General features: G+C 34.8%; 1 protein-coding gene across 3 annotated transcripts in view; it reads right to left on the bottom strand.

The window, feature by feature from the left end:
• Nucleotides 1–13,756, bottom strand: part of LOC124355060 — an 88,285-nt gene that overhangs the window by 17,628 nt on the left and 56,901 nt on the right. For all 3 annotated transcript variants that reach the window (XM_046805973.1, XM_046805971.1, XM_046805972.1), the window contains 2 exons: nt 11,401–11,717; nt 7,694–8,209 (listed from right to left, as the gene is read on the bottom strand). In XM_046805973.1, coding sequence (XP_046661929.1) covers nt 7,694–8,209; nt 11,401–11,717 — 833 coding nt within the window. The remainder of the gene's footprint in view (nt 1–7,693; nt 8,210–11,400; nt 11,718–13,756) is intronic.

The following is a 13,756-nucleotide window of genomic DNA, read 5'->3' as shown; positions in this document are numbered from 1 at the left end:
TCCATCAAATGCTTCCCATTTTCCATGCATCTGGTCACTTTAACTACGCTAAATCTGCACACGTTTACCTACAAGACTCGCTGGAACTTCTCAACACATTGCACCAAGAAAACGATTTATTTGTTAATTGTGGTTATTTCACCATCCGACGAACTGAAAAGTTTTGGTCTGGAGTATGGAGTGATATGACCATAGAACAGGTTTTGATGAGGTCCTTAAAAAGCATTGGTGGATTGACTGGAGGTAGAGGAATCACAGCGACAACTATTGCCACTTGGATCAATTCCATGCCGACTTGTTCTTGGGTGTGCGAAGCAATGGAAGAGTTTGCAGGTGTTCGCAGCCTCTCTTCAGAGCAGCACGTGGAGCTACGAGATGCAAGGCAAAAAAGAAACAGTAAGGACTTGCAAACCTTCATTTCTTGGATTGAAGAAGATAATCCGTTCTCTAAATCACCTGAACTCTCTTCCTTGTCAACAGGGGTTATAGGTGATGAAACTGTAAACTGCGATAAAGCATTTGAAATAGGAGCCATATCCATCAAAGCTATTGAAAACAAAACATTTAAAGAAATACACATGAAAAGAAAGTTTGCTGTCAAGTCTCTAGCCTCTATAACGAAGTCGGTGAAAATTAACAACGACATGGTATGTGTAAATCCTAACACTCTCTTACATCGGATGGTGTGTACAGTAAGGAGTGATGAGAGATTAGAGGAAATTTTTCAGTTTGAACTCTGTGTATACCCTCCATCACTGTTTGACGAATCTGGCTTGATGAGGAAGGGGAAAAATCATCAATGGTGACGGTTTTGGTTTCAGATTCAAAAGAATCATCAAACATCGATGACCCAGTGAAAGTGTCCTATATAATTGACGGAGGCCATCTCCTACATCGTGTTGTCTGGCAACAGCCTGCTACATTTAAACAGATTTGCGAGCAATATAGTGATTACGTATGTACTCATTATGGAAAAGCGACTGTTGTTTTTGATGGTTACGAACGAAGTAACACAAAGGATCAAGAACACCTACGAAGATCACGTTCCAACATTGTGGTCAAAGTAGAAGACTCAATCCATGTCAACATAAATCAAAATGAATTTTTAGCTAGTGCTAAAAACAAGATGGGTCTAATAACCCTCCTTTCATCGCACTTGCAACAATGTGGTTGCACAGTTCTTCAAGCATCGGGTGATGCTGACCTATTAGTAGTCTTAACAGCTATTGATGAAGCGAAGAAAGATGTTCAAACGTGTGTTATTGGTGATAACACGGACTTATTAGTACTGTTGACTGTCCACGCACCTTCAGGGAATAAACTGAAAATGGTCGTACCTAAAAAAGGAAATCACCAGGAAAAAGTGTACATTATTTCTGACATTCAGCAAGGCATTGGGGATATGAAAGATGTACTTCTGGTTACATACGCCTTCACAGGATGTGACACTGTGTCTGCTGTCTATAAGAAGGGAAAAATTGCACCTTATAGGAAAGTTCAAGCCAACAACGTTCTTTGTGAAAAACTTCTGGTCTTCAACAACCCCAAAGCCGACCCCAGTGCAGTGGCTGATGCAGGAAATTACTTCCTACTTGCAATGTTTGGAGCCAAGAACACTGAAGATCTAGATTGTCTCCGCTACCAGTCCTACTTGAAAGCGATTGCAAAGCAGCCTATACATGCATTACTGAAGTTGGATGCACTACCCCCCACTTCAGGAGCGTCCAGACAGCATTCATTTAGGACCTACCACCAGGTACAACAGTGGCTGAATGAAGATAAGGATCCACTCGAGTGGGGTTGGAAGAAGATTGGCGACCACCTGACACCAATTACAACAGCACGTCCTGCAGCCCCCCAGGAATTACTGTCCCTTATAATGTGTACTTGCAAAGATGAATGCGTTCGTAATTGTGAATGCAGAAGGAGTGGTCTAAAATGCACTAGCATATGCAGCAATTGCTCAGGCCAAGCATGTGATAACATGGACAATAATAACATCTTAGACGACGAGCTAGAGGAGGAGGATAATGTGCTGGAGGATGAGTGAAGTTAATAAAGACATTGAACATTCCAAATTTGAAAGATATTTATGCTTAAGAAGTGAATTTATGTTGCAATGTTCGTAGAAAGTTCAGGGTGGGTTTCTCCGTACCACAGGTTTATATGGCCTAGGCCTGTGGAAGCCTCTTTTCCCTTAAAAAAGAGTGCCCCTTGATAAGGTGGTGAGGTTGTCGTTCCTTCAAGGGCTTATCACTAACATACCACCGGCCACTGAAATAGCAACATTCTTTTACGAAGCTTATTTTTTAAAAAAAATTATCAAAATTACGAAAAAGTTAACATTTACACCGTCTGTAACTCTTGAACCGTACAATTTAGAGTGATTATGAAAAGGACCATTCTTATTTAAAATTTAACGTAGAACATTTTTGTATATAACAATGTTTAGGATAAACCGCTTAGTTTTTGAAATATTTACGATAAACTAAAAAAACTAGTAATTTTTTTAAATTCCCCCCCCTCACCCCCAAACCCGACGCTCAAAATGGTGTAACTTTTTACCATAGAATAAGGGGATTATGTAGAGCAATTTGGTGTTGGAGGAAAACTTTTACTTTGGATGTTGAGGTTTAGGTCTAATTACACCGTACTAATTATATACCTGTACTATATATACCTGTAATCCAACTTTCACATTCAACAATGTTTCTAAACTTTTCAAAATATTCAAAAATTCTTCAACATTAAAAAAAATTATAATTTAAATAAATAATAACAATTTTTCCATGTAAATAATACAATGTATAATGAAAAATGTCAATATTTTGTTTATTTTCAATTTTTCTGCAGTTTTTTCAATTAAACTACATAATTTTTATTTAATTTCTTCAAAATAGACAAAAAACTAAAATAATGAGCCGTCAGAGAACCTTTTTTGATAAAAAAAAATGTTTCAAAATGGTGACTGAAAATTATCAAAATATTTTTTTAAAGTAAAATTTTATAACAGCTGAATATTTCTTAATGAAAAAATACAATATTTTTAGAATAGCACAAAGTATATTTGATCAAACTTTCAGCTCAATCGAACCATTTTTGTAAAAGAAAAAAATTAAAAACCAAAAAAACTGTTTTTCGAATTTTTTTGGGAAATTATTGAGGTTAGGGCAAAAATTATTACTACATAAGTTGTAGATTTTTTTATTTCCAACAACTTTTACATTTGACTTTTTTCAATAGGATGCATTGTTTACTCACAAATTGCAAAAAACCATTTTCACCCCTAAAAACCACCCCTCCTATACACCCTAATAGATGATTTTGGTTCGGAATGTTTTTTTTATTTATTTATGATGTATTTGACTAAATTGTGCCATTAGTTTGCTGTAAGAAAATATTTATTTTTTCAATCAGGTAATACGACTGGACTAAAACCTAATGGATAATTAATAGACAAAAATGTTTATTTTTTTTCATTAATGACAGAATTGGCGTCATAAACTATTACACAAGAATTTAAATTTAAGTAAACTAAAACAGTATACTTAACACAGATGTTTATAATAAATGGAACCTTTACATAATTCAATTAGCAATATTCTTGAACACTTCAAGGCTATTTAACACTACCACCAAAACCCAGTCTCATAGACCGCAAAGGAATTTTATTTACCAATAGTGGCAACACTGTCTATTGAAGGTTGCCCACCTAAACAGTACCTTCCTCTCCCCTCCACGGCATGCATGTCATTTTTTGTTCAATTTCAGCGGGGCATTATTCTCACTGTATCAATCGATATTGAAAAATATGCCGGTCTCAGTGACCGATGGTTTCGGTTGTCAATATGAGGTCTGACATACGGGTAGTTTTGATTTGTGTGTACTTCCTGTTTTTGTTATTACTATTTTACAATGATCCAGTTCCGGTATTTATCTGTTTTTGTCTAAGTACTTGTATACATTATTAGATTTTTAAACGTTTGGTTAGTAAGTAGTAAACTACAATTGATCAGTCAAATCGACAACCAAAAAACTTGGATCCGCATGGTCCAAATTTTAGTGATCCCATCTGAGGTCTGCTTCAGAAGATTCCGAAGATAACAGCAATGTAATAGATGACTTAGAAGCGGACCCAAATTTTGTTCTCTCTGATAATGAAGGTATTGTAATAGAAGAATCAAATTCAGGAGAAGAGGAACAGGATAATGATCTACTGGAAGCTCTTGGGAACGGGCCAGTTGTAGTGGGGAAGATGTTACAAGTGAATGATGAACAGAATATGTACTATTTAAAAAGGTCAATCAAAACGCAACATAGTGCCCCAAATGCATGGAATAGCAAAGAGCCTTCAAGAAATGTCAGAACTCCCGCTATAAATATAATTAGAACATTACCTGGAACAAAAGGACTAGCAATGACTCTGGGAAATCAGCTCACCAAAGAAGAGGTATGGAATCTTTTATTTGATGATACTATCATACACACAGTGGTAACAAATACTAAGAAAAAGCTAGCAAGTGAGAGATCAAAGTTGTCTCAACAGACCAAACGAGACAACTATAGGGATACAGATGTTGAAGAAATAAATGCCCTTATAGTTTTACATATATTGTCTTCCATTTTCAGATCAAATGATGAAAAAATACCATCATTGTTTGCTAAAGGTCCTTTAAGCCGCCCTATATATAGAGCCATCATGTCGATAAAGCAGTATGAAATCCTCCTAATGTGCCTCAGATTTGATGATGCAGCAACACGTGATTAGAGGAAAATAACAGATGAGACAGCTGCTGAAATACGTCAAACGTTTATTTCCAATAGCAAAAGTGTATACTCAGCTTCGTCAAATGTCACTATTGATGACATGCTCATGCCATTCCAGGGAAGGTGTTGCTTCTGAGTATATATGCCACAGAAACCAAAGAAATATGGACTAAAAATCGTGTTTGTGTGACTCAAAAACATCTTGTCTTCTGAATGCTTACATTTACACTGATAAAGGTAGTGACTCTTTAGGTCTCAGTGAAAGAGAAAAAACACTCAGTATTCCTTCACAATCTGTGATTCAGCTGATTCACCCTATTGTTACTAGCAACAGAAATATCACAGGTGATAATTACTTTTCATAAATAGAAGTTGTACATGAACTGCAAAGAGCAGCTGACCTACGTTGGAACCATGAGAAAAAATAAAATAAAAACAAATTCTTGAAGAGTTCTTACAACATCCTGAAAGACCAGTTATGTCTTCCCTTTATGGTTTAAGGGGAAATATGAGTCTTCTCAGCTTTGTTCCAAAAAACACAGAGCTGTTGTACTAGTATCCTCAATGCACCACACCATTGAGACTAATGAGGAAAAGGAAAAACCAGAAATGATATGTTATTACAATAGCACAAAATGTGGTGTGGATTTACTCGACATGAAATGTGCATCAACACAGAAAGATCAGGTGATGGTTTGCAGCTTCATTTTGTACATGAGCTGCAGAGACACACCTGTAATAACTCGCTTTGAATTTGTCAAAGAACTAGGATACAGAATGATTGTTCCACACCTTCAGAAGAGAGGTGCTGTAAGAGAAGCCATAAAGAAGACTTTATGAGATAACCTGCCACGTGAACATCGAGAGAGAGAGAGAGAGAGAGAGAGAGAGAGAGAGAGAGAGAGAGAGAGAGAGAGAGAGACGTCCAAGGAGAAGAGGGCCCCAGTGACCGCCTTGAGAAGAGAAAATCTTGTTCCCTTCTGAAAAAAAAAACGGAAAACTGCATACCAGTGCATTAAAAGTAACAAGGCTTCTTGACAAAAAGAGCTGAATAATGTGATGGGAGACTAAAATCACTGGGCTGGATTAGTTCCAAACTCAGCCACCACAAAGAAGAACCAATATGAAATAAATTAATGTTTTCTGCTTTTAACCTCAATTATCAACCGATTTGAATTTTAAATACTTTTGGAAGTTACAATATACAGTGTTTATTTCTTTAGTATGTGTCATCACCGGCCCACCAACATAGCCAGCAGTGCCTCCTGGCATCAACAGTGCTTGAATATCACTCAAAATAGATAAACCAGTACTACTTTAACTGTAGTATACAATGTTAGTTGATACCAGTGTCTGATATTACAAATATCGCCATTTTCCATCTCCGGTCCTCTCGGTAGCGAATGTGTAAAAAATGGAATTGTTATTAATAAAAAATAAAATAGAGTTTTTTTTCTGTTTTCTGCTTGTAGTAACTGTGTATATATTCAAATAACAGGATGATGGTTTTGATCAAATAAAACATTTTTTTATCCAATTACTTGATGTTTGATAACAAACAGCTTTGGGATTAAACAGCTATTGATTTATAGGGCTAAACTATTTCAATTTCAGTTATAAAATATTACAACTGATACAACAGGTGGTAATCGGACCAAACGCCGGAGTCATAACATATTTAAAAAAATGATGTTAATTGTTTTATTTTAATCTTTGTTTTTGAGATATCCTGTAGACAGATGGACAGACAGACAGATAGAAAAGAAATTTTTACCAGTCCCAAGTTATAGGTTTTGCGAACATTCAACTAATAAATTGAAATATTATACATTATTACAATTTATTACGTTACAATCCTGTTAATTATAACACTACTTAAAACTAAAGCTATATAGAGGAATGTGGTACTTAAATTATTATTAGTTTCCACTTGAATGAGCAAATCTTAGAGAAGGTTTAATATTGCATACAGCTTGAAATCGGAACAGGTAGATCTGTGTGCTTAGTCGTGGACTGAGGAGCACTTTTGATACATGCTTAGTACTGGAAAAGATTGATTTGGGCTGTTAGTCCGGGAACCACAGCACAGTCTTTGACCCACAACATTATTTGTTGATACAAATGATAAAGAATGTAACAAAACTAGTTAACAAGTTTACAACAAAGGTTTATTTCCGGGCTTTTTTATTGGCCGTCCATTTTTCAACAATAATGGCAAAAAACTGTAATTGTTTTTTTAAGTTAAACGTTTAAATATAACAAGAAAAGTATGTAGGCTTTTACAATGTTTCTAAGTGAATCCTAAGGAGTACCTAAAAAATTAATGTACCTTATGCAATTGTGCACCCAACGGAGTACACGATAGTCTGAGGTGTTTATTTAATCACAGGATCAATTTTAACAAGCCAGCAAGATAGGCAAATAATAAAAACGCAGTAAGGAAATACATAGTTAACATGTACCACATCAGGCGCACAACACGCTTTACGAAAGCCCAGAGTGTACCCCACTGGGTGCACGACGGCAGTTGTGAAAGATCGTGTGTACCCTATGGGGTACATGGCGTCGAGAACATGTTGAAGATGTTTTTATTAAGACACCATGTCATCAAGGTGGAAACAGCCGATATCAGCAGCAATATGCCAACACTACATCAAATATCATCAGACTATTTTAGCATGGGCTACTTTAATGGTCTTTTATATAGTCATGCATTAAAATTTTACATCCAAATAAGTGAAAAAAATATGAAAATGAAACCAATGAATTCAATTTTTCAAATTCTATAATAGAATCAGGTAAACAGTTTCTAAAATTTAAAATAATTTTTTCTTTAAAATTGATTACTACTCACATTTTAAAGAGCTTCTTATAAACCAGTAATATTTCTAATAACTTAAATAAATATTTAATCAAGCATTCTCACCAGTCTTAAAGTGTTCGGGAAAAGCTGTTAAAATAATTTCCTTTTCTTCCACAGAGATACTGGGAGCGGCAATGATCCTCTTCTTGAGCTCATTTAATTCAAGTTCAACCTCTTTATGTATTGTGTAAGGTTTCGGGTCCAGGATGCTTCGGGTAAACCGCAGCACCTCCTGAATTTCAGGTTTGTCTTTGTTCACTTTGTAACCTGGCTTGTTATAGAGATAAATCAGTTCAGCAAAGTGAACAAAACGTCTGGACTCATAAGAAAAGTCACAGTGCTGTTGTTTGCCAAATCGCGTTATATTTTTCAACATTTGTTTCATCAGGAAAATGAATTGCGACTTGATAGTTAATTGATGTATGTCTTCATAACAATTCCAATGGCTTGTCACACATGTCAATATATTTTGCAAGCAGCACAGCACAAATGAGAAGGCAGAATACCCATTCTTGTCCAGCTCATTGCTTTTCAAGTACTTCAACAGAAAATATTCTTCTGCTTGAGTGAAAAGTTGAACTGAAATCAAAATCAATATTCATTTTTAATTATTATAATGTTTTATTCATAGCTCAAATCACTGGTGATAGATTATCAATCTAAAGTTACACAATGTTTATATGCCAATTTTCAGTATTACAAAAAATATTTTGGTGCTAATATAGTAACTTACAAAAAGTATAGATACCAGAGTTTGAAAGTTAACCATTTACTAGTACAGCTGCAAAGATGGGAGTTACATTGAGATTTAGCTTGTTTATTTTTTAATTTAAAATATTAAGCAAATAGTTTACAAACAATAACTTCCAGTTTTTATATTGATAAAAGCGAAAAAGAATATATGTTTTTGGCACTTTTCACAACCAAACTATAAAATGAAAATTGATACATTGATACATTTAAAAATTCATTAACACGAAGACTTGTGATTTAATTAAGAACATGTTATATAAATTATACAAGTGCACTGTTTTTCAGTTTGTAAATCTGGCATTGAATTACCTTCTTAACGTTTATTCATGGCTGGCCCAGTCAAAAAATATACCATTGGTCTCATTATGGGATCTTATAAGAGTGTAATTTTAGGTGTGTATTTTTGTAAACATTATTTAAAAAGTTTAATTTTTCAATTACATTTAATTGAACAGGTTTTGTTAACTTACTATGGCTGGCACCTGCTCAACAGGCATACCATTCTGGGTAGTCTGGCTTTACACGTTCATGGAGAAAAACAATGAGCAGTAGGCCTCTGCAAATCCAAAATAAGAACTTTCTAGCAGAAAGACGGGCCCTTGCTCCAAGGTCGGTGTGCGTGGCTCTTGTTTTCCACTGACTCTTGGCCATTATAAAATTGTTTGTGACTTGGATCCTTCAAAGTGTTTTGTCAGTGAACTGTGCAGTTAGCCAACTCAAAGTTTTGGCAGACTTCTCATGACAAATTTGATAACAAACCATTATTCAATATGCTTGTGCATCTCTTGCACAGACATAATGATATTAATAGCACATCTGATCTGATGTGCCGCACCATACTCCTCCCCTTTTCTTGACATCCCCACCCAACACAGATAATGCTCTTGTGCCACCAATTTAACCTTTGGAGTCTTGAAAAGAAAAGTACAGTTAATATTTGATTCATCTTCATAGCACCATCTTCCACACCCTTCTTGCTCTTCATTTTCTCACACCTTAACAAAATGAGATACACTATTTCAGTTAAAGGTTACTAATAGCTGTTGCTTGTGTAGTAGTTAGTTCTTGTTGCACATCCAAAGTGAACAAACCAATTCTTCTTTCAGCTTAGCCATAGAAACTAAGTTTTTCTTTTTCTGAACATTGGGTTTTATTTTTGAATCCAGAAAATTATTGTAGGCTAACAGACTGTTAACTTCAAGTTTAAAGAATAAGTTCTTTTCCCATTTTGTTGAATAATTGTGTTGTTTTTTTGCACAGCAGTGCTACAGTATGACATCTGAACTGAAATATCAATTCCAACTTTTGAACCTTATTATAAGAAATATTTAGGACTTGAATATTGGTGGTCCACCAACAATGTTTCGACTTGAGGTCACCCATCAAACCTGAGGTACTCAAGCCTGTGGAATGTGTACTTCACTCTTATCTAGCTAACCTTTTGGTAGTATATATATATATATATATATATATATATATATATATATATATATACGTTAAATTGTATAATTGGCAATAGCCTTATTTAATTTCAATAAACATTGACAGATACGGCCAAATACAAAATAATTGAATCGGAAAAAGTAAGCGCTCTGTGGTGTAATGGTAGCACATTCATCCGGCAAGTGAGAGATCCGGGTTCGACTCCCGGCGGAGCAAGTACTTTTTGCGATTCAATGTTTATTGAAATTATATATATATATATATATATATATGGATAATTGTTTAAATTGGGATGCTCAAGTAAGTTTTCTACGTAAAACATTAGCTAAGATTACATACCCTATCAGGAAATTAAAGTACAGTATCAGCAGTGAAATAATTATTAATCGAAGCATATTACGCCTTTTTCCATTCAAAGTCAAAGTATCTTTATTAAATGATCATTAAGAACAGTAATTTGTCAGATTATAATACAAAGTTATTATATTACAATTGTAATATAATAGTTGTGAATTAAAAATTGTTTAAATGTTGAAGGTCATGGTAGTTCTTGGATTTGCAGATTCCAGAAACTCTTATATAGTTTAGACAGGATTCTTAAGTAGAAATTCTCTAAGCGAGTTCTTCAGTCTGTTGCCTGTCAGGTTTCGGAGGAAGTCTGGAAGGAGGTTTTTTAATTTTCGACCTATGTATGATGGTTTTTTTTTTTCAAAGAGGGCTGTTCTGTGATGCGGAATGGTAAGCCTTGAGGCATGGCGAGTGGGGTAATAATTGTGAACGTGAGTCTGCAGGTGTAATTTGTCGACGTGTAAGATCACTTCATAAATGTACAGTGCAGGAACTGTAAGTATGCCTAGGGCCTGGTAGGCCTGTCGGCAGCTTTGCAGCGGCTCAAGGTTTGCAAGGGTCCTGACTGCCTTCTTTTGTAGTACAAGCACTCTCTTAAGGTTCCCCAGATTATGAGGCTGTATCTAATGTGAGACTCTACTAATGCATAGTAGGTTACTTTTGCTGCTTCCAGAGTGCCAAGCCATTTTATACGTTTAACAACGTAGATACCTGTACTGATCTGTCTGCAAATGTTGTTTACGTGATCTGTCCAAGTGAGGCCGCTGTCTAGAGTTACACCTAAAAACCTAGTCTGATTAAGCACTGATATATTGGAGATGCTTGCAGGTAGGACTTTTTTCTTGCTAAAATGCACTTTTATAGTTTTGTCAGGATTTATCGCCAAGTCATTTAATTTGCTGTAGGCAATGGCATTTTGTGGAGAATGAACAGAGTTATTATACAATTCTTCATCCTTTGGAACTCTGATAGAGTTGTAGATTGTACACCACCTCAGTTCAGCTTCTTGATTTCATGACAAATTTCATAATGGTAAGCTTTCATGATTTTTACATTTTTATACCAATAATTATAGTAGCTTTTTATGCTATATATTATGATAAAATTGAGATCATAAGTTCATAAAATATTATTAAGTATTATTATTTATGTGTTGCATAATATAAAAGGTGAAAATATTTAAATTTTAACAAAAATGGTAAAACAATGTTTATTTTTTTAATTACCTTTTTTATTAACACAGGTGCGAGAGGGTCCAGCTTTCAGGTCGGTTCTGAACTTCTGCAGCTTTATAATGGCACATTCATTCTCCATTTTTTTGTAGTTCAGCACCTCCGGCGCACCATGGATTTTTATCATGGCCTCCCTTATATTGGAAAAGCTGTCTTTAACAAGTGGCAAGTTACGATTGCTGATGATAGATCGGCATATGGGACAGGTATTTACAACTATCTTCTGAACACTTCCCCCTGATGTCATCGACAGCCACTTGTCCAGACTTTTCACTTCCACACAGTGTTTACAAGGGAGCAGCACAACAAACCTGGGGAAAACAGCAAATCAGTTCATCCACAGTAACATAATGTTATTTAGATATCCATCACCATCATCAAGTACTCCTATTTGGTTAAGAAAACATCAAATACAAGAGACAATATCTTCAGGATAAGACATGGCTCTCCAAAAGTCAAAATATTCTGATCAAAGAGTTTTGCTCAATTTTAATATAGTACAATGTTTCTGATGACAATGAGGATACTTTGAAATTGGATTGCTAAATAGTCTATATATGGTTAGTTGATTTAACATTACTGATTTAACATTTGTTTACATGTTTGACAGATGATATAAGTGTGTCAAGATAATAAGATATTATGATTTGGGACAAAATTATTATTTCACATTTTTAACTCCCTTGATACCTGCCTAATTCCACCTTCAATAAAACTAGCACTAACAACAATTCATTATTTTCTTTAAGGGTCATTTTTGTATGGATTTTAAGAAAAGCTCTCCTCTGTAAAATTCTTAAAAATCAACCAATATCTACTATTTTACACATTACAAGCAGTTACGATGCAACAAAGACAGTTGTCCAGACTCTAATATCATGCTGATAAAAATCCAGATATTCTATTTGTCTGTTGAAAAACTATATGATAATACATCATGCATCCTATTTGCAATGTTTACATTATTTACATCAATAATAAGGCTATGGTGTAAAGCCAGAGGTTTTTGGTGTTTCAGTGGCTGTGTTACTACCTCTGCAATACTACACAGAAAGGGCAAGAATCATCAAGGTATGAGATCAACAAACTGCAATCAAACTGCTTCTGCTACCAATGCTATTCAATACACAGTAAAAAAGGCAAGGAAAAATGTTACTATGTGCATACTACTCCCCATCCAATAAAATATTGGTACTCTATATTCTTTAAGTTCACCAAAAATACGAAGCATGTCTTGCCTTCCCTTCAAGCAACCACAAAAGCACCAAAGCAGCACTCTTACAGAGCATATTATCAGGTGCAGGAATGACTAGAAAACCAACTGTTCCCTCGGAAATGGACCAAAAAACGAGGAAATAGGGGAAATTTGGGACATACCTTGGCAACTCCAGCTTCTGACACAATGTTGATTCTGCACTAAATGATGTGGAGGTAAATATGGTTGCCTAAAAACCAGAATGTTGTGTAATTTAATGTACAGCTGCTGTCATTGTACTTGTAGCAATTATAGCACCCATAGGCAGTAGTAGATGGCAACTATTATGATAACAATTATACATAAAAGGGTTTTAATCTATTTACTGCCATGCTGTTTTAATATATAAAATGTACTTGCGCTTCACTATTTTAAATGGTTAAAAATAAAAATTCAACATTTTTATGGGTCTGTCTAGACTGTAGAAAATATCGGTAAGGCATTTTTGCATGCAAATTTTATTTTATTATATACTGAACAGTTTTTGCACTAAACTTAATAGGTATTCAGATATATACGAATAACTGAAATACTATACCTTTGAGACTTTCTCCCCTCCTTCACTCACCCACCACAACGGACTTTTAGTTTGTTTACTAGGATCTTTTAACATGCGAGCACACGGGCCAGTTGCAAATTGCAAATTGTTTTATAAATATTATATGTAGGGGTAGGTTTTTCATCAAAGAAGACTAAGTAACCAGATAATACTCTGTCAACTAAACCTCTACATCACCTTAAACTGGATTAGTCACAAAGGCATGCTTTTCCTTCCTACACTCAAACACTATCTGATTTTGAGCAATTTGCTAATGTACATATTGTAACATTTTTACTATTAAAACTACGAGTAATTTGCTCATATACGTACTATGACATGATTTCTTTTTAAATTAAGTGCTATTCTAAATGACGTGGTTCAGAAATCTGTTGCAATGTAGTTTGTTTTAAGAAAGCCAAATATCCTCTTGTCAATAGCTATATTCATAGACGCAGCAATTTGTTAACGGTAGTTTATTTAACTGCCAAGAAGGTAGTTAAATAATACTACAATTTCACATGATGTTGTGATAATATTTATAAAATACTAGCTGT

The sequence above is a fragment of the Homalodisca vitripennis genome, chromosome 2, assembly GCF_021130785.1.
Source record: "Homalodisca vitripennis isolate AUS2020 chromosome 2, UT_GWSS_2.1, whole genome shotgun sequence".
Taxonomy (NCBI): domain Eukaryota; kingdom Metazoa; phylum Arthropoda; class Insecta; order Hemiptera; family Cicadellidae; genus Homalodisca; species Homalodisca vitripennis.
The sequence above is the reverse complement of the archived record's forward strand: the minus strand, read 5'-3'. Positions and strand labels throughout refer to the sequence as shown.